Source organism: Rutilus rutilus (assembly GCF_951802725.1).
Source record: "Rutilus rutilus genome assembly, chromosome: 8".
Taxonomy (NCBI): Eukaryota; Metazoa; Chordata; class Actinopteri; order Cypriniformes; family Leuciscidae; genus Rutilus; species Rutilus rutilus.
In genome coordinates, this window is record NC_140222.1 from 4731418 (window position 1) to 4754856 (window position 23439).

Here is a 23439-nt window from a genome sequence, read left to right on the forward strand (position 1 = left end):
CTTTTTAATATAACGTAATTAATATATTGGTATGAACAATTATGTGTATTACAATTATTGATTTATCAGATCAAATACATTAATACGTTAATTTAAAGGTTCATACATTTTTATATTTCTTATCAAAGTCCCCCTGTAGCCAATAATTGTAGGCTTTTTAAACTCATCTTTGATCACCAAAATTCTATATTTAAGCGTTTGTTTTCCTTGAAAAAAAAATCTTCATGCCTTAAAATAGCTTGAATGTAACTCGACACCCTTGCCTCATTTTGATATATGCTATGAATATGCAAATGAGCCCCGCCTCCACTCACTCACTCAGCTCCGAGATCCACTGGTTGACGATCACACGTTGATCTGATTGGTTACAAGGTAGTTTGTGACGTCAGAAACACCAGCGATTTCAAAGCGTGTTTTTGAGACTGTCTTTGGTTCACTGCAGTTTTAAGGAGGAAATACTCAGCAATGGTGTCGACTTATGAATTTACACATGGTTTGTCTTAAAGCGTATTAAAAACACCACATAGACACATAAACATCATTAAAAACTTGATTTTCACCACAAAAAAAAAAAAAAAAAAAAAATATATATATATATATATATATATATATATATATACTAATATACCAATATACTAATATACATTATACATATATATACTAATAATTATAGATTTATTCACAAAGTATTGATGTAATAACAGACAAAATTTTGTAATAAACAAAGTAATAATCAGTTTTATTCACAAATGCAATAAGACGTTTTGCAGTAACGTGTCATTATTAATCCACTATGCTGACATGAACATTCCCCTAAGATATCGGACAGTACATCAACAGGAAACACAGAGAACATCATCAGCGGGTCACATGACGCCGTGAGTCTCGTCTGCAGGGGTTAAAGGTTAAAAGGTGCCGTGTCTCCAGATGGAGCGGAGCAGGAACACACAGCTGAGAGCCGCGGTCAGGACCGTCCCGACACACACACTGAGGATCATGGAGGAATCTCCCACTGGGATCTCCAGACTCACCGGGCCAGTGTCCTGATGGAGAGACACCTCAATATAATACATGTGGAACACCAATATTACTATAAATATCACACTACAGTAAAATATTATTAGTTATATATCATTATAAATATTACATTACATTAAATATAATGTATTATTTACTATTATTGTCATTACATTGTTAAAATGTACATATATTAAAATATTACTATTTGCTATTACTATAGTTACATTATGTTATAAATATTACATTGTTAAAATTATTTCATATTGTTATTCTTGTTATATATATATATAATATTGTTATGAATATCTCATTATATGTAATATTTACTATTATAATTATATTACATTATATTAGCAGTATTATATTATATTAAAATTGCATTTATTATTGACTATTATTATAATTAAAATATTACTTATATACTATTATTAGAATAATTACATTACATATTTTATAATATTTACTATTGTAATTATAAATATATAATATTATAAATACATTATCTGCAAATATGATTTAATAATATTGTTCTTATTACATTAAATATTACTATAAATATTCCGATATTAAAATATGATTATATTATGAATATAACCTTATAAATATCACATTAAATATTTACTTTTTTTTTTCTTTCTTATAATTATATATTACATAATGTTAACATTTTATTTATTATTTACTACTTTTATTAAAATTACATTATATATTTTATAATATTATAAGTATTACATGATATTAAAATATAATTTAATATTATAATTATTATTACTAACTTATTTATTAGTATAAATATTACATGATATATTATTATCATTATTATTATATTTAATGTTTATTTATTATTATTATTATAATCATAATTATTACATGGTATTCAGATATTACTTATTAATATGATACTATTACAATAAATTCTAGACTCTCCAATATTTAGATTGTGATTTAAAAATATATTTGTTGAGACATATTTATTGTTTTATACAAATAAACAATCAAAAATAAATAGTTAACCTAACTGTTGGGTTACTTTTAACCCAATGCATTGTGTTAAAATAACCCACAGTTGGGAAGGTGCTATACCAGCCCATAGTTGGGTTACTCGTTGGGTTATTTTTAAGCCAGCATTATTGAGTACATATTACATGGTATTCAGATAATGCTTATTAATATGATATTCTACTACATTCTATACTATGTTATTAGACTGTTGTACCTCCAGACGCAGGATCTCCAGCCAGGAGCAGATGCTGTGGTTTCTGACGGTACATGGAGCTTCAGTCGCTTCATGATGAGGTAAAACACCTGTAATGGGAGAACACATGAGGTCGAGTTCACTATCTCACCGTGTCTATCTGCACTTCTCCAGCTGACGTACACTGATCTGATCTGAGGAACAGCCTGGGCGGCTCGATCTCTACGGTCACCCACTTCTGGCTGGAGTTTGAGGGTCTGTGATATCGGCCGTGAACGGGAACCGTCGCCTCGTGTTTTCCGGAGAGGAAAACCAGTGCGGTGAAACCAGAAGACAAATATTCAGGAGCTTCCAGATCAACCTTTGAGTCCAGAAGAACCTACAAAACATGTTCAGCTTCATCTCACTTAAAGTGTATAGCCAATAACACATTCACATGCACAATTTCAACACTATTATTATTATTTTATTTGTTTATTGAGAACATTTATTGATGGTTTCTTGAGAATATTATTCTTGAGAACATGTTTTATTCTTTGTATAAACAAAGAAGGAAACCGACACCATGTAAAAAAAAAAGGAAAACAAAACAAAAATAGGTACAAGACATAACTAATCAGAAAAGATTACAAATCAAAGAAAAAAATAAAAGACGTACATATTTCAGATGATTTTAAAGCCTTCTTGTTAAACGAGTTAGAGATAGTCCCAAAGTAATGTTGTACTTCAGCAAGCAAAAGACATAAAACAGTGGCTTCTGACCTGAAAATGTACATTTATGTATAATTTTAACACTATTGAAAGCGCTCACCTCCAAACCCGTGTCGCGTTTTAGGGTTTCCAGCTGATATTCATCCATGTAAACTCCACTCGGCAGCTTCTGGACCAGTAGAGCTTTTACATCATGATCTGCTTCCCCCCATTCAACACTGTATAGGAGATCCCTGTAAAACAAAACAACATTGTCAATGACAAAGTCATGAACATGAACGAATAAATAAATAAAAAATCTCAAAAGTAAGAGGAGACCTGTGAAATCCTGCTTTGGTAATCTTCATAGACATCGACAATGACTCGAGGAATTCAGATGGAAAACAACGATCTGCTGAATGGGAGATGCAGAAGTTTAGGTTTATGTCAGTGTTATATTGGTGTTTTTTTTTTTCCTTATTGATCCTTATTTACCAGCACGTTTTGCAATATAAATACCTTCTTGCGAGTTTCCATTGTGGATAAAATACAACACAGTTGATAATAAATAAATAAATATGCATGTTCGATCAGCGCTCATGCTTTAATCCCGATTAGTGGCTCCATTTGCTTCCGGGTTTGATAACATCCGTCCGACAGGTGGCGCTAATGAGCGTCTCGTGCGAGAGACTCCCTCGTCAGAAGAAAAGGATACAGGGGCGACGAGGAAGCATGGAAACCTCAATCAAATAACCACAACAAGAGTATGGTTTTGCCTTATTTACAAGCTCATGTATTGCGTATTAAATGTGAGCCTGTGCCTTTAAGAAAAAAACCGTCTCGATAGAATTAACGTGAATTAAGCGATAAATATTGTGATTCCGATGGTCTTTGTGCAACACATCTCACTGTTACTATGGTTACTAATACTAATATTAGATAGATAGATAGATAGATAGATAGATAGATAGATAGATAGATAGATAGATAGATAGATAGATAGATAGATAGATAGATTAGAAATATTATATAGATAGATAGATAAATGGATTAGAAATTATATATATATTTTTTTATTAGATAGATAGATAGATAGATAGATAGATGGATGGATGGATGGATGGATGGATGGATGGATAAAACTAACTGTAATCATATTTGTTTTTACACTACACTAACACACACACTAATATTAATGAGCAAATAAATTATTTAGCACAGCAATAAGTTTAATATAGCTGCAACAATTTATTTTATTTATTTAGTAAATCAAATATGAATCATTTTAAAACATCTTTCAAATAAATATTAACATAATATGTACTATCTATTCTACTATCTATAAGATGGATTTGTGTGCATATACAGTTTGAAGATTTTTTTTAACTATGTGCAGTGATATTTTATTATTATATAATAACTATTTATGGAGAACTATAACTATTGGTTGACTCTTTGTGGACAATATTTCTCTTTTGATTCTGCAGCTGGACATGCAAGCGTGAGTGAAAATGTCCATAGTAGCAAAGCAATGTGGAGTGAAATTTGTTCCACCTTCAATCATCCTCGTATATGAGAACAAGAACACCAGCAAGATGCGAAAAAGAATCATACCTGTCAGGAACTTCTCTCAGTATTCAGGTAAGTCTGTTTGAAATATGACATAAACTTGTTCTTGACAAGTTTTGTGAGATTCACCCAAATACATCTCTCTCAGAACAATAACGAAAGTGGTCCTCAACTATAACCCTGAGGGACGCCCCAAAGAAATGAAGTTCGAAGTGTGACCCTGACATTTTATTGAAGGGTTTTTGTGAGATTCGCCCACATACATTTCTCTAAAAACAAGAACAAAAGTGGCCCTCAACTATAACCCTGAAGGACGCCCCAAAGAAATGAAGTTTGAAATGTGACCTAGACATTTTATTGAGGGGTTTTGTGAGATTCACCCAAATACATCTCTCTCAGAACAATAACGAAAGTGGTCCTCATCTATAACCCTGAGGGACGCCCCAAAGAAATTAAGTTCGAAATGTGACCCTGACATTTTATTGAAGGGTTTTTGTGAGATTCGCCCACATACATTTCTCTAAAAACAAGAACAAAAGTGGCCCTCAACTATAACCCTGAAGGACGCCCCAAAGAAATGAAGTTTGAAATGTGACCTAGACATTTTATTGAGGGGTTTTGTGAGATTCGCCCACATACATTTCTCTAAAAACAAGAACAAAAGTGGCCCTCAACTATAACCCTGAGGGATGCCCCATAGAAATTATGTTCGAAATGTGACCAAGACATTTTATTCAGGGGTTTTGTGAGATTCGCCCACATACATTTCTCTAAGAAGAAGAAAGAAGACAGATCTAGGCAAACCAATTTATCTGTGTCAGAGACTATCAAAGCAGGTTTTGAGATTGTAATGAACAAACCATTATACTTGCATGCATATGAAATACTGACTTAAAGGTAGGGTAGGTAATCCTGTTCAGAAACACTTTTTTTTATACTGGGTGAAATGGTCCTTCCATCCTGATAGTAGTCAATACATTATGTGTTCAGAAAAAGGAATTAAAAAAATCAGACCTCTGTAGCAGCTGCAGGACAGTAAAAACTCTGACCAATCACTGCCATTCGGTGCGAATGTAAAGAACCAATCAGATGCCTTCATGTCTCGTGCCTTTCTTCTTTCAGACGAATACAATCTGAGTTATTTAAAAAAAAAATGTCCTGGCTCTTCCAAGCTTTATAATGGCAGTGAATGGCTGTTGTCCCCTGGAGCCTGTGGAGCAATTTTATGATGGACGGATGCACTTTTATGATGGATGGATGCACTTTTATGATGGACGGATGCACTTTTATGATGGACGGATGCACTTTTATGATGGATGGATGCACTTTTATGATGGATAGATGCACTTTTATTATGGATGGATGCACTTTTATGATGGACAGATGCATTTTTATGATGGATAGATGCACTTTTATGGACTTAAAAACAGAAACAGCCATTCACCGCCATTATAAAGCTTGGAAGAGCCAGGACATGTTTTTAATATAACTCAGATTGTATTCGTCTGAAAGAAGAATGTCATATACACCTAGGATGACTTGAGGGTGGGTAAATCATGGGCTAATTTTAAATTTTGGGTGAACTATACCTTTAATGTACTTTCATAAAGTGTTGCTTCCATCTTTCCAGACTGCAGTCGAGCAGCAGAAAGGATGAAGCGTCATGTCCGTCACAGCGTCTATCTGGAGTCCGTGTCTTTGGTCCAGCTTGAGAGACTTCACCTCATCCTCCGGGATCATCTGCGGGGCCTCAGCCTGGACCAGAGTCTCGCTGCCCAACGGGGGCCCGACCTCAACGACGAGGACCTGAACAAACTGAGCGATGAAGAGCTCAACCGCAGGAAGGCCCAGATGGACGAGCTGTTCGAGCGCAACCGCAGACGCAAAGAGGATCCGGACTTCGTGTACGATCTGGAAGTGGAGTTTCCAGAGATCAGCGTGCGAGAGACGTGTAGCTGGGACGGGGAGCAGTCCGATGACGAGTTTTAGAAGATCACGGACACTTTAGAAGAAGTGATTCAGACATGGTGCATTATGGGGGTCTGGTGATGAACATGCTGTTTGTTTGGTCTATGCATTTCCCATGGTGCATATCGTTTTAAGGCCACTGTTATAGTTTTACCCTTTTGGTTCTTTGACATCACAAAATTGTAAATATTTAATTCAATAAAAAAAAAATGGAGGACATGAAAAGTCTAAACCTCAAAGTTTTTTTACAACTATGAATGTTTAAAAAATATGATCTATTATCAGCCTACAAAAACATGGATTACCTCTACTAAATAAATCGTAAAATAGTATAGTAATGATCAGTGTTGAGGGTAACTCATTACAAGTAACTTGAGTTACGTAATCAATTACCTTTTCAAGTAACTAGTAAAGTAACGCATTATTTTTAAAATTTACAACAAAATATCCGAGTTACTTTTTCAAACAAGTAATGCAAGTTACTTTGTTTTCCCATTTATTGACTGACAGCTCTCTTGTCCAGAGGTGTGTGTGTGTGTGTGTGTGTGTAAACGTGATGGTTATTGCAGTTCTAGACTAAATGTGAGTGTGTATTTACTCATCTCACTTGCACACAAAAAAGATTCAATATTCCTCGAAATTAATAAAATCAGTGAAATGCAGGATCAGAATACTATGCAAACCTCCAATAATTAAATATGTTAAATAAAACATTCATTTTTATGCATTTAATCTCACTTCATTGACTGATGTACTTGCTTCTGAGCTTCGCTGATTCAGTTAAACCAAGAACAAAATGACTATAGATTTATTGGTTTTATTGGTAGTGTTAAACTTTCTTCTCCTGCATCCTATTATTCTGTTATCCAGAATAACAGCAGCTGAAAGGTTTGTTTGAGCTGTTCCTCTACTGTACTCTACCACTACTGTACTCTACATCTACTGTACACTACTGTACTCTATCTCTACTGTACTCTTCCACTACTGCACTCTATACTGTACTGTATCTCTACTGTACACCACTGTACTCTCTCTACTGTACACCACTGTACTCTACATCTACTGTACACTACTGTACTCTACATCTACTGTAATCTTCCACTACTGCACTCTATACTGTACTTTATACTGTACTCCATCTCTACTGTACACCACTGTACTCTCTCTACTGTATACCACTGTACTCTACATCTACTGTACTCTCTCTACTGTACTCTACCACTACTGTACTCTATACTGTACTTTATACTGTACTCCATCTCTACTGTACACCACTGTACTCTCTCTACTGTATACCACTGTACTCTACATCTACTGTACTCTCTCTACTGTACTCTACCACTACTGTACTCTATACTGTACTTTATACTGTACTCTCTCTACTGTACACTACTGTACTCTGTCTCTACTGTACACTACTGTACTCTATCTCTACTGTACACTACCTCTACTGTACTCTACCTCTACTGTACACACGTGAATCTGCAGTCTGAGGCTTATTATTTCACTTTTGGTGTGAAAGGGTCTTTACATTTGCCCAAAAATAGAACTTTTTTTGTTATAAAAAAACAAGCCCACCCCAGGTGAAAAAAAAAAGTAACGCAAAAGTAACGTAACGCATTACTTTTCTTAAAAGTAACTAAGTAACGCAATTAGTTACTTTTTAAGGGAATAACGCAATATTGTAATGCATTACTTTTTTTAAATTAACTTTCCCCAACACTGATAATGATACCAAAACATCTCAATACTTGACATACATTTTAAACGACAAGACGACTTTTAATGGTAAATATTTATTTGTTTTTACGAAAAGCTGTACGGAACATATATCCAGGTAAAGTTAAACATGAAAAAATAAAACGCTACTTGATTGTCACACTTTCAACCCTGTGGATTCTCTACCCACTACTGATGACACGATATAAAGACGTACAGGTACGTGTGTTCAATAAGGTAGTCTCACGTCAATATGATAGAAGTAATATTTCATGTTTTATATTTGGATCACATATAGAATCGTAAAATAACACAAGAGCAGCGTTAACACCGCTTAATCTCACTTTGGTAGATCCTCTTGACATTTTGTTTGCGCATTAAAAACGGCTTTGAATCGGAAAGCGACAAGCCACAAGTGCCGAGTCCCGTCGATTAAAAAGTGCATCAAAGCTGCTGGAGAAAAGACGGCAGATACTGCCAAAATCACACGTTTAAAACATTCAACAACGAGACGTCGCACGTGTACTGTCGCTTTGAAATGCAGTAGTTAATCGCTTTGAGTTCGGCAAAAGATTCTCGGAAATAAAGCGAAGAATGAAGCAAAGAAAAGCCTCAAATGACGGCAGTTATACCTTGAGATTTTGGGTTATTATCTGCAATTGCGCGATTAGGAACGATAAAATACGAAATCTTGTCTCCGCTACAGAATAAAAAAAATAAAAATAAAAGTTAATTGCAAGTTTATATCACGCAATTGCGAGAAAAAAAAGTACAAAATGTGGGATAAAAAGTCGCAATTAACTTTTTTTTATTTTTTTTTTATTATGCGCCGGAGACAAGCTTCCATTTTTAATCGTTCCTAATCGTGCAAAAGTTTATATCTCGCAATTGCAAGAAAAGGTCAGAATTGCGAGAAAAAAAGTCAGAATTGCGAGAAAAAAAAAGTCAGAATTGCGAGTTTATACACACCGATTTTGACTTTATTTCTTGCAATTGCAAGTTTATATCTCACAATTCAGACTTTTTCTTGTAATTGCGAGTTTATACATCCCAATTCTGACATTATATCTCGCAATTATCTTTTAAATGGTTTTATTCCATGGCGGAAACAAGCTTCTATAATTAAACACTTTACTTGCACTTCAAAGTTTCACTTCTCTCTAACAACAGAGAGAGTTTCAAAGCATATGGGTAGTTTCAGGAACAGTAGTCGTATTGGACTTTAAGTGCAAGAGCGGGAAATACAATCGTACGTTGGCTGCCGAATTCAGCGTCTTAAAAGTGAAATCGTGCCGAACGACTTGTTGCCGCGCTAAAAACATTTCATGAGCAAAGCACGAGAGTTTGGATGCTTGAAGCTTCATAAAAATAATCAGTAAGTAAAGAGAGGAAAATATATATATATAGATAGCCTATATCATATATAATATATCCGAAACTGCCTAAAAAGACAATTTGACAACACAGAATGAAACTCAAACAAATGGAAACATTTCAAGTACTTTGAAAAATAAAAACTTTGTTTTTTTCTCGTGACCCTCATATATTTCATCATGGCCATATAAAGGAGTATATATTATCCTATTTTACCACTTAGACAAAATACATATATATGCATATGTATATTCATATAGAAATGTAATCTCAACATCTCATTTTTTCTTTCGATCCTGGGTGCATCGTGGACAGAACCTGGAAGAAAGAAAAGAAAAGCTGTTTGGTGATCTTCAAAAACAAAGATATATCGACGGTTCCTCATTGAGCAACTCTGAACAGACCGACGTACCATTTCCCTTTGGGTTTTGTTGTCAGATCAACACAGGCGAAGTGAAACCACTCAATGGGACACTGTGAAGAAAAGCAGTTTTGTTTGTTTGTTGAAGAAATACATGAGGAAAGGTACTCAAAAACAACAGTTTAAAGTGAATGGACGTGACATCCGCTCGTACATCCATGTTGTCGCATCCGATCATTTCTCCATATGACACTTGGTGACACAGGCAGTACGTGGGTTCGTTGGGATCCACAGGCATGTCTAAGACATCTGATGGGTGAACTGGTAAGACGGATTCAGAGAACTCAGGGCTGCGGAAAACAAAGCGGAAATAGTTACGTGTCAATCAAACATTACGTGGAAAATTGGAATATTGCATTAAAATCTGCGAATAAAGCAGCGTTTCCATCCCATGTGGTCAAGCGAACAAAATCCTTCTGATGACAGACTTTGACTCAACCAACATTTGAGATGCTGCGATGTGATTGGTCCGCTGGTTACTCCAGTTATCCAATCACAGCCTCTGCTGAGGCAAAGACATGTGAGGTTTATGTTGCGAGTCTTGGGATTTATTGAGTGTTTCCAATTGAGCGCATGCGTTTTTTTAGACTTTATGTGCATCTTGGATTTTAATGCAGCGTTGTTTTATGAGGTATCCCAAAATTTGCATAAAAATGGATGGAAACAAAGCTGTCATTTTTGGGCGAAGCATTTCCTAAAGTCGACTCTTACCCGTTTTTCATTTTCTTTTTCCGTGGCGAGTCGTCGTCTGAAGATTTCCGTCCTCTTCCTTTGGGTCGTCGTTTTTCCTTCAGGCTTCCTCTGCCACTCACCTCTACAGAGGACAACAGGTCATATTCATTTGATCGTGTACAGTATGACATGCGTTGTGTTTGTCCAAAACGAGCCACGCTGGGTCTTACTCTTGGGCGTTCTGTTGTCTGGACTTTCGTAGCCGCTGACGTCCAACTTCTCCTTCAGCTCGTTCTCGAAGCGAGCGAGGTCAGCATCCAGCCTTCGGATGTGTTTGTCCACCTAGTGAGAAGAAGCTCGGGGTGATTTTTAATAATAATACCAAAAAAAAAAAAGATAATACTTAAAAAAGACACAAAACAATATGTAAACTATTCAAAACAACACCGCCGTGATTGACTGGACAGGAAAAACTTTACAAAAAAATGTAAATATTAGTTGAAAAACTGCTTGGATCTAAAACTGAAATAAAAATAAATTAAACCTAAATAGCAATATAAAAATAAATAAATGCAATGACAAAAGCTCATAAGGAAATTACTCAAAATTATACAAAAATATCATAACCAAATAAAATTCTAAATATTAATAAAAGTATAATAAAACAACCTTATTATTATATAACCTTATTATACACACCCTCTGGTGCTTTTCTGAAACTAGATGTAATTTTTTTTAAGATATCAAACTCAACTGTGGAACACGACTTGTTCAGATTTATGGCTTTGATTTTCTCACAGTTTTAGAGAAAAATGTGTTTTGGAAAATATGCATTTCACATAAGAATTGAAAACTGTTTTTAGTGCATTTTTCTTAACAATAAATGTGAAATTGTATAACTTTTGTCAAGTTCACTTTTTTACACTTCAGCCAAGTGTCGTCTTTAAAAAGAGACCAAACTTCAGTCCGTTGCTCCAAAGCATTCAAGATGTATGAGTTTGAGTTCGAAATTTCATTTCGGGGTCTCTGCTCAAAAAGTGAGCACCATAAAAGTAATTTAGCACCATAAAATCCCCTAAAAATACAAAATATTAAATAAAAAACATTATCAAACTAAATTATAGTACATTAATTTAATTTAAATAAAAACCAAAACAAAATCAGGCCATTTTTGACAGACATGGGAAGATAAACGCAGAAAAATTTAAATAAACATGTTTGAGGTTCCCACACTGTAAAATTAATTTCAACTTTTAAATCATATTGCGTTTGCAAATTGCGAAAACTCCTCAATAATTAAATTAAAATACAGAAAATGATATTTACTATAAAAACAAACTTCCATCTTTTCTGACAAACTGAGAATAGAAATTTCCGTGTAAATCACACATTTGAAATTCCCATATTTCCAGGTTTCCACCCGGTCTGGGATCGCCGGCACTGACCATCTCGTACGTCTGCATGGCGAGCTGCACTTTGTCGTCGCTGTATTCTTTGCATTTGCTGAATCCGTTCTGAATCTTTTGCAGGTGCTCCACTCTCTGGTCGGGGGCCAGATTTCGGACGTTAGTGATGTATTCCTCTGCCAGCTTATCGATCTCGCATTTCTTTTCTGCAAAAGAAGAGGGGGGACCAAAAACACATCCATCAATTTCATGTCACTTCTCTGGGACTGGGTCATGATACTGAACGACCCTATAATACCCAAAGATGCTCCCTAGGTAGACGGCACAGTATGATTTAAGATGTCATCTCACCCTCCGCTCTGTTGTCCAGTTCCCGCATAAGTGTGAAGTTTCTCTGGAGCTCACAGGGCAGGTTTTCAATGCCTAGGATCATAAAAATATCTCAATTAAAAAAAAGAAAAGTACTGTTTACATACAAGAGGAACGTTCTAGACCACCACCTTTTATTTATCTAGACAGATACCTGAGGACAAATACATATACACACATAAAATCTCACATAACATGACTTTGTTGACTTAGCATGTTGTTAGCATGCTGGCTAACTACTTTCTGTTATGCATTTACAACTTGCTTTGGTTTCACAATAGATGTATATAAAACCACTTAAACAACTAAATAAAAGAATCACGTAGATTTACGCAGTGTTGTACAGTAGAAAATAAGCTAATCAACCTGTTGGCTTACTAGCTGAAGCTCGCTAATGCTAATCTGACATTAGCCATCAAAACATCCTCAAACTGGACCTCTTAAAACACCTTGATCCCGCGTAAAAAAAACCCCGTTAAATCCGCTGTATTTGTTCGGAAGTGAATTATACTCACTATCGAGATAATGTTCGAGATAAATCGCTGTCGCCATGGTGACGATCTTCACTCGTTTCCAGTATGTTTTTCTCCTCCGCCAGCCCGCGTGAGGTGGAACAACATTGGCATGTCATGAATAATTAATGAGGCAGTTCTCTGCTACTGGCTGACAGGCGACGTTTTTGAATGCCTTGGTTTGATTGGTTGGCGATGGGGCTTGGCTCATTAGTGCTCTTTCGACGTCACTCCATCTAGATCTTTTTTCTTTTTCTTTTTTTACTCCATCTAATTCTAGAGAAAACAGACTTGCAGATAAAATAACAATATAACAGATAACAATAAAAAACATTATTATAATTAATTGTAATAACATTCAATAAAAAAACATACAATACATATACAATTAATAATCAAATATAGTATTTGTTTTTATTCTTTTTACATTTTAATGATTTAGAATCAATAATATAATGCTATCCAATATATAATAACGAAATGGTGATAACACATTTATATTAGTAATATAAGAGCTTTTAAAGAAATATTATTAATATTATATTTATTCCAAATAATATGGACTTTTTATTCTATCATATTAATAATCGAACACAAATATATACCAAACGTATATAATATTACTAATCAAATAAACTATTTGTTTTTTAGAACTTCAATAATTTAACGTAGCAGTGAAATATTATATTTAATATATAAATTTAATCTACATTGACATTAATTAAAAAATGTAAAATAAAAAATAAAAAGGTTAATATTAATAAATAATTCGAATACATGATTAAAATAAATATTATTAATATAATACTTATTCCATATAATATAGATCTTTCTATTAATATTCTATCATATTAATAATCAAATACAATGTCAAAAGTATATATATTTTATTAAATTATTTATTTTTTAGAATACGTCAATAATGTAATGTAGCAGTAAAATATTATATTTAATATATCCATTTAATTTACATTAATATCAGTAATTAAAACATTTTAAAATAAAATATTAATAACTTGAATACACTATCAACGTAATATTTATTCATTATAATATGAACCTTTTATTCTGTATGTTTCACATCCAAATACTTAAACACATATGAACAATAACACATTATGCAAACATACAATAATTATCAGATGCCCACGTGACTCCACGCTCTAACCCGGAAGCACTGTGCGTGTGTTGTTTTGAGACTTTCCCACTTCAAGACCACGTGCGTTTTATCTGTCACTCTTAATATATTAATGTACTTCTCACTGTCTCACGGTACATTATATTCATATACATATTAATAAGGCGTATACATATTAACAAGTCCGACTTTAACAGTGAAATCTGTGCGCAACAGGAACTTTTCCTCAGCAGTCATGTGTTGATTTTTGTGTTGTTTTTAGTCATGTGTTGAACTCGATGGACTCATCAGAAGAGAGTAGTGATGCTGACCTGCAGTCTCAGGTATATATATGCCTCGTGTTACTCTGTCTTATGATGATGTGATGAGCTGAGCTCATGTTTATCTCACAGATAGAGGAGATTGAGGCGCTTTCCTCCATCTATGGTGAAGAATGGTGTGTGATTGATGAAGCTTCGAGAGTTTTCTGCATCAGAATATCAGATGACACCCAGAAGCCCACATGGACGGTCTGTTTACAGGTATACGAAACATAGATCGAACTCATGAATATGCAAAACGCGCTCATGAATATTAAATAGGGCGGTGCAGCGATCAATCGCATTCAAAATAAAAGTTTGTGTTTACATAATATATGTGTGTGTGTACTGTGTATAATTATTTTGTATATATAAATACACACACATGCATGTATATATTTAAGAAAATGTGTTATTTATATATAAAATATTTATATATAACATAAATATACAATATGTATATGCTGCTAATTTTTCTATGTGTGTGTGTATTATACAAAATAATTATACACAGTACACACACATATATTATGTAAACACAAACTTTTATTTTGGATGAGATTAATCGTTGCCCAGCACAAATATTAAATGCATGTTAATTTTTGTTTGAAGATCATACTTCCTCCAGATTATCCGAGCTCAGCGCCTCCCATATATCAAATCAAGTATGTATACTGCTTTCAGTGCAGATAATAAAGAAACGTGCAGTAAATGTGCAGTGATTGGTGTGTATTTCTCCTGACAGCGCGGCTTGGCTCCGGGGACCCGACAGAAGAACCCTGTCCAACAGTTTAGAGGAGCTGTATGTGTGAGTGTGTGTGTCAGTTCACTCTCAGATCAGTGTATCTGTGTGGATATGAAATATGAAATGTGATTGTCTTGTTTAGGGAGAATACAGGGGAGAATATTCTGTACCTCTGGGTGGAGAAAATAAGGGAATTCCTCGCTGAAAAATCACAAAGTGCAGGTAAGATTGGAGAATCTGTCTAGATATTAACTATATATATGTGTGTGTGTGTATATATACTACCTTGAGCATCAAATCATCATATAAGAGTGATTTCTGGAGGATCATGTGACACTGAAGACTGGAGTAATGATGCTGAACATTCAGCTTTTTAAATTGTGATAATATTTCACAATTTGTACTGTTTGTTTTGTATTGTTTTGAGAGTTAAAAATCACAGAATTTATTTGAAATCGAAACCCTTTGTAAAATTATAAATCTTTACTGTCACTTTTGATCAAGTAATGCATCCCTGATGAATAAAAGTATTGATGACTTGCGCCCTAAGTTTTGCACAAAAAAAATGTATTTATTACATTTGATTTACTGTATTTCATAAATTATATTGGTCACACTTTAGATTAGGGTCCAATTCTCACTATTAACTACGACTTTTGCCTCAATTAACTCCTAATTATTGCTTATTGATAGTTAGTAAGGTAGTGGTTAAGTTTAGGATGTAGAATATGATCATGCAGGAATAAGACATTAAATATGTGCTTTATAAGTACTAATAAACAGCCAATATCCTAGTAATATGCATGATAATAATAAGCAACTAGTTAATAGTGAGAATTGGACCCTAAACTGAAGTGTCACCATTATATTTTTGTTAAACAAATAACGTCAATTTGTTGTTTGTTGTATTTTTAATAATGATCATTCAGCATCCAGAAGTGTGGGATTGATGTTTGACACATAAACCCTTTTTTACCCTAGCTAGCTGGTTTATATACATAATGTATGTACACAATTGTCATAATTGTGAGTTGAAGGAGCCTGATGGACTGTTTCATGTCTGTGATCATACGTGGTTTTACACTAGGGGGCAGTAAATGGACACACCAATTGTCTCATCTCAAATGTTTTATGAGGATGTTCAAAATCAGTCTTTATTATGCAAAACTGATGCATATCTAAAGTCTGTACAAATAAGTCTATGTCTTGGGTTAGAAATTAGACGGTAAAGTCAGGAATATACCTGGAGTATTAAATTTACCTGTTGCACATGATACATCCCAGGCAGTTTATCATATACCACAAAAGAAGATATCTTGAAAGATGTGTTGATTTCGTCCACACACAATGAAAGTCAATGGGGTCCAAAGTAACGTTCTACAAAATATCTTCTTTTGTGTTGTTTTGGAAGTTTGGAACGACATGACAAACTATTCGTCAATTTTCCTCTACGCTCTTAATTTTTAACATGGTTTGTGAACGCGATTGGTTCTTAAACCAAGTGTTGATTTAGTCTTTTTTCCGGACGGTACAAGCCGTTCTCCCATTAAAGTCACAGACTGAGAGTGTTTCAGCTTTTGGATTTCGTCTCGGTACCCGCCGCTCCTTCTCTGGACTAATTGCCTGTTGTGTTAAAGCCCCACTTGGGTTTTGTTGTGTTTGTCCTGGGCTTTTTTGTTTTGAGCTGATGCCTCACTGGAAAAAACACACAATGATTTGTGTATAAAGCGAACTCTGGGATGAGGGGAATTAGAGTCAGGAAGGGTTTCATGCTGTCCTTTATTCCCTCCAGCTTTTAAGGAACACAGCGTTCCACCGGCAGACGGAAATTACACACGACCATTTTTGTTCCCAGAAACAAAGCCTCGGCGACGTCGAGGAATCAAGCAAACATTCAGGTCTGTTGTTTCATCCGCCCTTTGAGAAGAATAGCAGGCACACTGCGTTCTCTGCGGAAATACACAGAAAGAGGCACGACTGAAACAGGTGCACGAGGCCTGCCGGTAATCAGGTACACGGCCTGCCATTAACCTAGACGTAATAGACCCTTCAGCTTGAGGAAAGAGGCCGCTTTTGATTGTTCAAAGCTGGAAGAAGCATCTCAATGCTCAAAAACTTTTCTTACTTAGTGTTTTTGTCTTGTTTCCAGTCCAAATATCTAAAAACTTTACTAGATGAGTAAAATGACATAAGATATTATGTCCTGTTTTCTAGGGGAATTAATCAAAATGAAGTGAGTTGATGCTTAAAACAAGCTAAATGATCTGCCAATGGGGTCAGAACAATAATCTTAATTCAGACAGAAGCAACATTAATTTTCTGACCCCAGTGGCAGATCATTTCGCTTGTTTTAAGCACAAACTCACTTCATTTTAATTTATTTCCCCAGAAAACAAGACTTAATATTCTTATGTCATTTTACTCATCTAGTAAATGCATCTTGATTTAAGAGTTTTTAGATATTTGGACTGGAAACAAGTAAGAAAAGCATTTTCTGCAGTGTAATCGCGCCGTAAGTGCTGGCGGAGTCGAGAGGATTGGGGTGTGTAGTTGCTGCGCGTGGGAAAAAAGATGGGATTAAAAAAATATTCACACATTTATTCATTTAGCTGGCGCTTTTATCGAGAGTGGCTTCCAGATTGGATCATCCCAAGCCATTTATCATATATATACAGTACCAGTCAAAAGTTTGGAAACGTTACTATTTTTAATGTTTTTGAAAGAAGTCTCTTATGCTCACCAAGCCTGCAGTTAAAAAAACAAAAACAAAAAAAAAACAGTAATATTATGAAATATTATTACAATTTAAAATAATGGTTCTCTTTTTTAATATACTTTAAAATGTAATTTATTTTTGTGATGCAAAGCTGAATTTTCATCAGCAAGTACTCCAGTCTTTGGTGTCTTATGATCCTTCAGAAATCATTCTAATATGCTGATTTATGATCAATGTTGGAAACAGTTGTGCTGCTTAATATTTTTTTATAACCTGAGATACTTTTTTCAGGATTATTTGATGAATAAAAAGTTACAAAGAACTGTATTTATTTTGAATAGAAATCTTTTGTAACAATATACACTACCGTTCAAAAGTTTGGGAACAATAAATATATTTTTTTTAAGAAATTATAATAATTCAACAATGATGCGTTAAATTGATAAAAGGTGATGGTAACGATTTATATTGTTAGAAATGTTTTTATTTTGAATAAATGCTGTTTTTATGAATAAATGCTGTTAATGTTTTACTCATCAATGAATCCTGAAAAAAGTATTCCAAAAATATATATTAAACAGCACAACTGTTTCCATCATTGATAATAACTGAGTATCAAATCATCATATTAGAATGAGTACTTGCTGATGAAAATTCAGCTTTGCATCACACAAATAAATTACATTTTAAAGTATATTAAAAAAGAGAACCATTATTTTAAATTGTAATAATATTTCATAATATTACTGTTTTTTTTGTTTTTAACTGCAGGCTTGATGAGCAAAAGCATTAAAAATAGTAGTGTTTCCAAACTTTTGACTGGTACTGTATATATATATCACAAAGGAAGATATTTTTGAAACCCCGTTTAGGTAACACTTTATAATAACTGCACGCTATTAATCATTAGTTAAGCATTACTAAACAGCCAATTCATCATTTATAAAGCATTAATAGACATTAATAAGCAGTTTATAAATGCTGTATTCTTGATTTATAAGCATATCTATGTGTTTAAAAGATCAATTTATCATTTCTAAATGAAGTATAGCATTATTTATAAACCAGTTACATTATTTACCATTATTTACAAACTAGGTGTTGTCAGTGATTCATAAGATCAGTTAGAAAGTGTAAGTAAATATAGCAGATTCAGGTAGTTATAAAGCATTTAGTAGTGGTCAGTTCACTATGTGTGTGAGCTCATCTAAAGTGAGGACTAGTTATGCCTTGTAAAGCATTTATAAAGGAGATTTAAAGGCTCAGTTTTCTTCTCAACAGAAAAAGGAAACAAACACACACACTGATACAGAACATACATTTAACAGTCTTTAAATCTCCTTTATAAATGCTTTACAAGGCATAACTAGTCCTCACTTTAGATGAGCTCACAAACATAGTGAACTGACCACTACTAAATGCTTTATAACTGCCTGAATTACAGTAGAAATACATGTTAATAAATAACACACTAAGTAACCATCACTATATGTCTGAATAATAATATGTATTTAAACAGTTTTATTAATCATTTACTTACACTTTCTAAGTGATCTTATGAACCCACTGACAACTCCTAAAGAACCGGTTTGTAAATAATGCAATATTTCATTTAGAAATGATAAATTGATCACTAATAAAGTATGAAAATACAATTATTAAACACATTATAGATATGCTTTAAAATCAAGAACAAAGCATTTATAAACTGCTTATTAATATCTATTAATGCTTTATAAATGACGAACTAACTGTTTACTAATGCTTAACTAATGATTAATAGCGTGCAGTTATTATAAAGTGTCACCAATGTTTATTTCATCCATACAATGAAAGTCAATGGGGTCCAAAGTCGTTCGGTTCCCAACGTTCTACAAAATGTCTTCTTTTGTGTTCCGCAGAAGAACGACGTTTATTTATTTTGCTGATGCTTTTATCAAAAGCAGCTTCAAAATAGGAACATCCCAAGCAATGTATCTTGAAAAATGTTTATTTCGTCAATACAGTGAAAGTCAATGGGGTCCAAAAATCGCTCTGTTCCCAACGTTCTACAAAATGTCTTCGAGCGTCATACAGGTTTGTTAAACTGATGTGCTTGTGGGTAACACCTGTTTACTGACGCCACGATGGAAATAACCCTGGATATACCGAGTGACGCTTGACAGGACCTCCACATCTAATAACAATATTAATAATATTAGAGTCCGATCTCTATCCTCTCTGGACTACTAGTTCCTGCGCTTTCCGGCATATTGAAAATCTTGCGAATCGTCGCATGCTGGTAAAAAGTTGTGCTGCTTTTCACACGAGTAGCTCCGTCTCAGAGTCATTTCTCCTGGTTATCCGCCTCTAATCTCTCTTGCCTTTGAACATAATGTTTGCCAAAATTATTGCACGCCGGATATTGGATCCATGCCTTTGATGTAGCGTCTGGATAAAGTCGAATTGTCTGGATAAAATGAGCTGTCGCAGGCAGAGGTAGATGTGTTTTTAAGAGCGCTCCTTCTCTCTCGCCGTCACACAGAGATCTAATCGTAATCGATGAAAAGACTCGCGCTGCCTTGACAGAAGCTGTTAATCTTTTCCTCTAAAAGGCCCCGTGAGGTCAGTGCCAAGTCCAGCATTGACCCTGATGGGTTTTGGCACTCGACTCTTTTCAGAAGGTGGAGAAAGTCTTATTCTGAAAGGAATTTGCCGTTTTTGGCACTTAAAATGTCCCTATTAACTGATATCACACCGGCGTCCTGAGAGATCACTCTCGTCTCCATGATAGCCCTCGGCTCTGTGAAGACTCTGAGTGCTGGTTGTGCTGGTTTATTTCTGGCTCAATCCAAAAATTGTGTAGGCGGTGTCTTCTTGAATAAGAAATTAATGTTGGCTATTAAATCCAAATATATATATATAAGAAAAAAGGCATTAAACCAGATTATGTCACAGCTTATTTGACATATAAGAATATGACATAACAATATAACAAAATATATATATATATATAAACGCTGTTACGTAGTGGTTTGTTTCCCTTTTACATTTTTTTGGCTAGTTGAAGTCCTGAATGGCCGGTAACTTAAAAATGTAGGGGCCAAATTGGCCGATGAGTGAAAAAGTTCATTTATAACTGACCTATCGGTAAGCCCCTCCCCTCGAACGCAGATGAGCCAATGGCAGTCGAGTATCAGTTGCACGGGGAACTCTGACATCTTTAGGTTTCAGCGCCATAGAGAAACATGGGAAGATCCGAAGCTCTCATCGTTTTGATGGTGTTTATGCTCCAAAACTTGGTAAAACGATGTGCAACACTGATTCCAGGTGTCCTGAGAGGATGAGCAATGCCATTTATTTTATTCCATTTCCCAAACAAGACAGAGCAAAATGTCTGCTTTGGATTAAGCTGTGTATTAATCCAATGATGTGAGACAGTAATCTGGTTCCCTAAGGATTCGACCCCAATCCCAATGAAAACGTTAATTTGTCTCTCATTAAGTTACTATTAAAGTCCATGCTAACGTACAAACCTAAATAGCTAACTGTTCTCACGTCATGTACAGTGTAGGTCAAAAACACATTAACGAAGGTCTACACTTCAGTGCCTCCATATTAAACTGGTTAAATGTACATTCATTTAATCTTACCCTTATCCGAATTAACTTTGTTACCCACTATATTTATTTTAAAATATTTTATATATCCCTCCATGTAAGTCCCACATGAATGCTCCTCGACGAGAGGTGGTCCTTCTGTGTCCAAAACGAGGTTTTCACACCGACAGCTGTCATTGTAAGACAGTTAGCAACTAACTCTGTTTGTTTGTCCGAGTTAGCAACAGTAACTAAGGGGGGGCGGGGCTTACCGATAGATAAATTCCCGTTAGCATCCCATAATCAGCCCATAATCGCAAAGTTTAAGTCTTTGATTTGTAGGTCTGTCTCCCAGTAACATTCGATAGAAATTACCCATCGATGATCTTGCAATCTACAAATAACGTCAATTGGTTATCAATTTTAATTAGTACTTGTTCCATACAGTGTGTAATTTACACCGCCAGACTAAAGTCCACTTCCAAACGCGGCCGTATAAATTTTTTAAAAGCTATTGTGTTTGAAGGACAGCTCTCCCACGCCTTTTGCTGAATGGGATAATTGCGTTTTGAATTATGTATGTATGTCAACGGTTTTAATATGCAAATGCATTTCCATGAATGGCGCACTTGAGAGGGAAATGGATCTCCAACTGAATGCTGAAAAAAAAAAAAAAAATGGAAATGGGCGCGTGACTAGCCGTCCTGTTCATTAGCCAAGTCCCATTAATTATTTTAAGTCTCGCACGAGCCTTTCGTAAGGTGCCACACTCCATAAACTCAGATGTGGCTCGAGAAGGACACTCAATTACGGGCGTGTGGGTTGGGGAACGTACCCGACCGCGCTTCATTACAAGCTTTTAATAGAAACTAAATTACAGACTGAAGTTCGATTGATCAGTCTTTCTAAGCCGTACTGTCAACTGTTCAAGGTGACAGAATTAAAGGACGGTAATCAGGACATAATCACAGTGATCGTGGGCTTAAATAGACCTTCTGATTTGACCCTCACCCATCTGTAACCGTTCTGTACGTCGAGTCTTGACACCTTCACCTACAAGACTCTTCCCTGCTGGCAGAATCAATCTGAAGGTGCGGTGCAGACGGTAATCCCCTGCATGAGCGGCGATGAGAAACCATCAGGACTGAAACTCTGTGTCCTCAGGCAGAATGATGGAGGTTTGCTGCTGGACTAAACACACTTTTTTCCTTGCAATTTGATTGTTTTAGTTTAAAGTCCCCCTTTAGTCAATCCTTTTATCCATGCAAAATTCACTTTTATATGGCGTTTGCATATAAATGTGTCTTTGCAGTGTGTGGACACAACCACCATACTATGAAAACAATCCATGATGTCATAATGCTCATGCTCCGCCCACGGCCGCTGACGGACTGTCCCATATTAGCATATTCCCGCCCTGTCCGCCAAGGCATCACTTTACATGTCTTGTGTCGACACGCCTCACAGAAGAGCAGTTGCTCATTATTATTTAAAGAGACATGCACCGAAACGGGTCGCTGTGAACAGAGCCGTTTTTGAGGAGGTAAAAGGGTGTTGTTTTACACAACCATTGAGGAATTTTAACCAAAGTATATTACAAACTTTACATGAACACCCTAAAGAATCATACCAACTTGTGGAAAATGGAAATCCGATGATCCCTTTCCAACAAAATGACATATTTAAACGTTTTTTCCTTTCTTTGTGCCTTAAAATAGCTTGAATGTAGCTGAATGAATTGACACCCTTGCCTCATTTAGTATGCGCGGTTCTATGAATATGCAAATGAGCCCCGCCTCCACTCACTCACTCAGCTCAGAGATCCACTGGTTGACGATCACACGTTGATCTGATTGGTTACAAGGTAGTTTGTGACGTCAGAAACACCAGCGATTTCAAAGCGTGTTTTTGAGACTGTCTTTGGTTCACTGCAGTTTTAAGCAGAAAATACTCAGCAATGGTGTCGACTCATGAACTTACACATGGTTTGTCTTAAAGCGTATTAAAAACACCACATAGACACATAAACAACATTAAAAGCTGGATTT

The 23439-nt window shown here is 35.1% G+C and overlaps 4 protein-coding genes across 7 annotated transcripts in view; 2 read left to right on the top strand and 2 right to left on the bottom strand.

Moving 5' to 3' along the window:
• Nucleotides 1-714: 714 nt before the first annotated feature.
• Nucleotides 715-3567, bottom strand: pigx (phosphatidylinositol glycan anchor biosynthesis, class X). Of its 2 annotated transcripts, none has more exons than XM_084415701.1 (6): nt 3425-3567; nt 3245-3320; nt 3027-3159; nt 2399-2594; nt 2237-2325; nt 715-1043 (listed from the first exon to the last, which is right to left on the bottom strand). In XM_084415701.1, the coding sequence occupies exons 1-6, from the start codon at nt 3504-3506 to the stop codon at nt 906-908; spliced, it is 714 nt and encodes a 237-aa protein (XP_084271827.1). In that variant the 5' UTR covers nt 3507-3567; the 3' UTR covers nt 715-905. The 2 variants fall into 2 exon arrangements, with proteins under 2 accessions (XP_084271827.1, XP_084271828.1); XM_084415702.1 differs by having other exon boundaries at nt 3245-3317; nt 3425-3558.
• A 9-nt stretch (nt 3568-3576) lies between these two features.
• cep19 (centrosomal protein 19) lies at nt 3577-8320 on the top strand. The gene is made up of 3 exons (XM_084415703.1): nt 3577-3669; nt 4393-4546; nt 6105-8320. Exons 2-3 carry the CDS (start codon nt 4417-4419, stop codon nt 6461-6463), a joined length of 489 nt encoding a protein of 162 aa, XP_084271829.1. The 5' UTR covers nt 3577-3669; nt 4393-4416; the 3' UTR covers nt 6464-8320.
• Nucleotides 8220-14592, bottom strand: ing5a (inhibitor of growth family, member 5a). The gene is made up of 9 exons (XM_084415700.1): nt 14365-14592; nt 12919-13191; nt 12386-12457; nt 12074-12240; nt 10859-10970; nt 10668-10770; nt 10111-10246; nt 9948-10009; nt 8220-9853 (listed from the first exon to the last, which is right to left on the bottom strand). Exons 2-9 carry the CDS (start codon nt 12953-12955, stop codon nt 9814-9816), a joined length of 729 nt encoding a protein of 242 aa, XP_084271826.1. The 5' UTR covers nt 12956-13191; nt 14365-14592; the 3' UTR covers nt 8220-9813.
• Nucleotides 14074-23439, top strand: part of impact (impact RWD domain protein) — a 40342-nt gene continuing 30976 nt past the window's right edge. Inside the window, exons 1-6 of one of the 3 annotated variants that reach the window (XM_084415696.1) lie at nt 14074-14187; nt 14316-14376; nt 14446-14574; nt 14965-15017; nt 15098-15160; nt 15240-15319. In XM_084415696.1, coding sequence (XP_084271822.1) covers nt 14332-14376; nt 14446-14574; nt 14965-15017; nt 15098-15160; nt 15240-15319 — 370 coding nt within the window. In that variant the 5' untranslated portion in view covers nt 14074-14187; nt 14316-14331. Of the gene's footprint in view, nt 14188-14315; nt 14377-14445; nt 14575-14964; nt 15018-15097; nt 15161-15239; nt 15320-23439 lie in introns of those variants that run through there. The other 2 variants (XM_084415695.1, XM_084415697.1) reach the window with 2 other exon arrangements.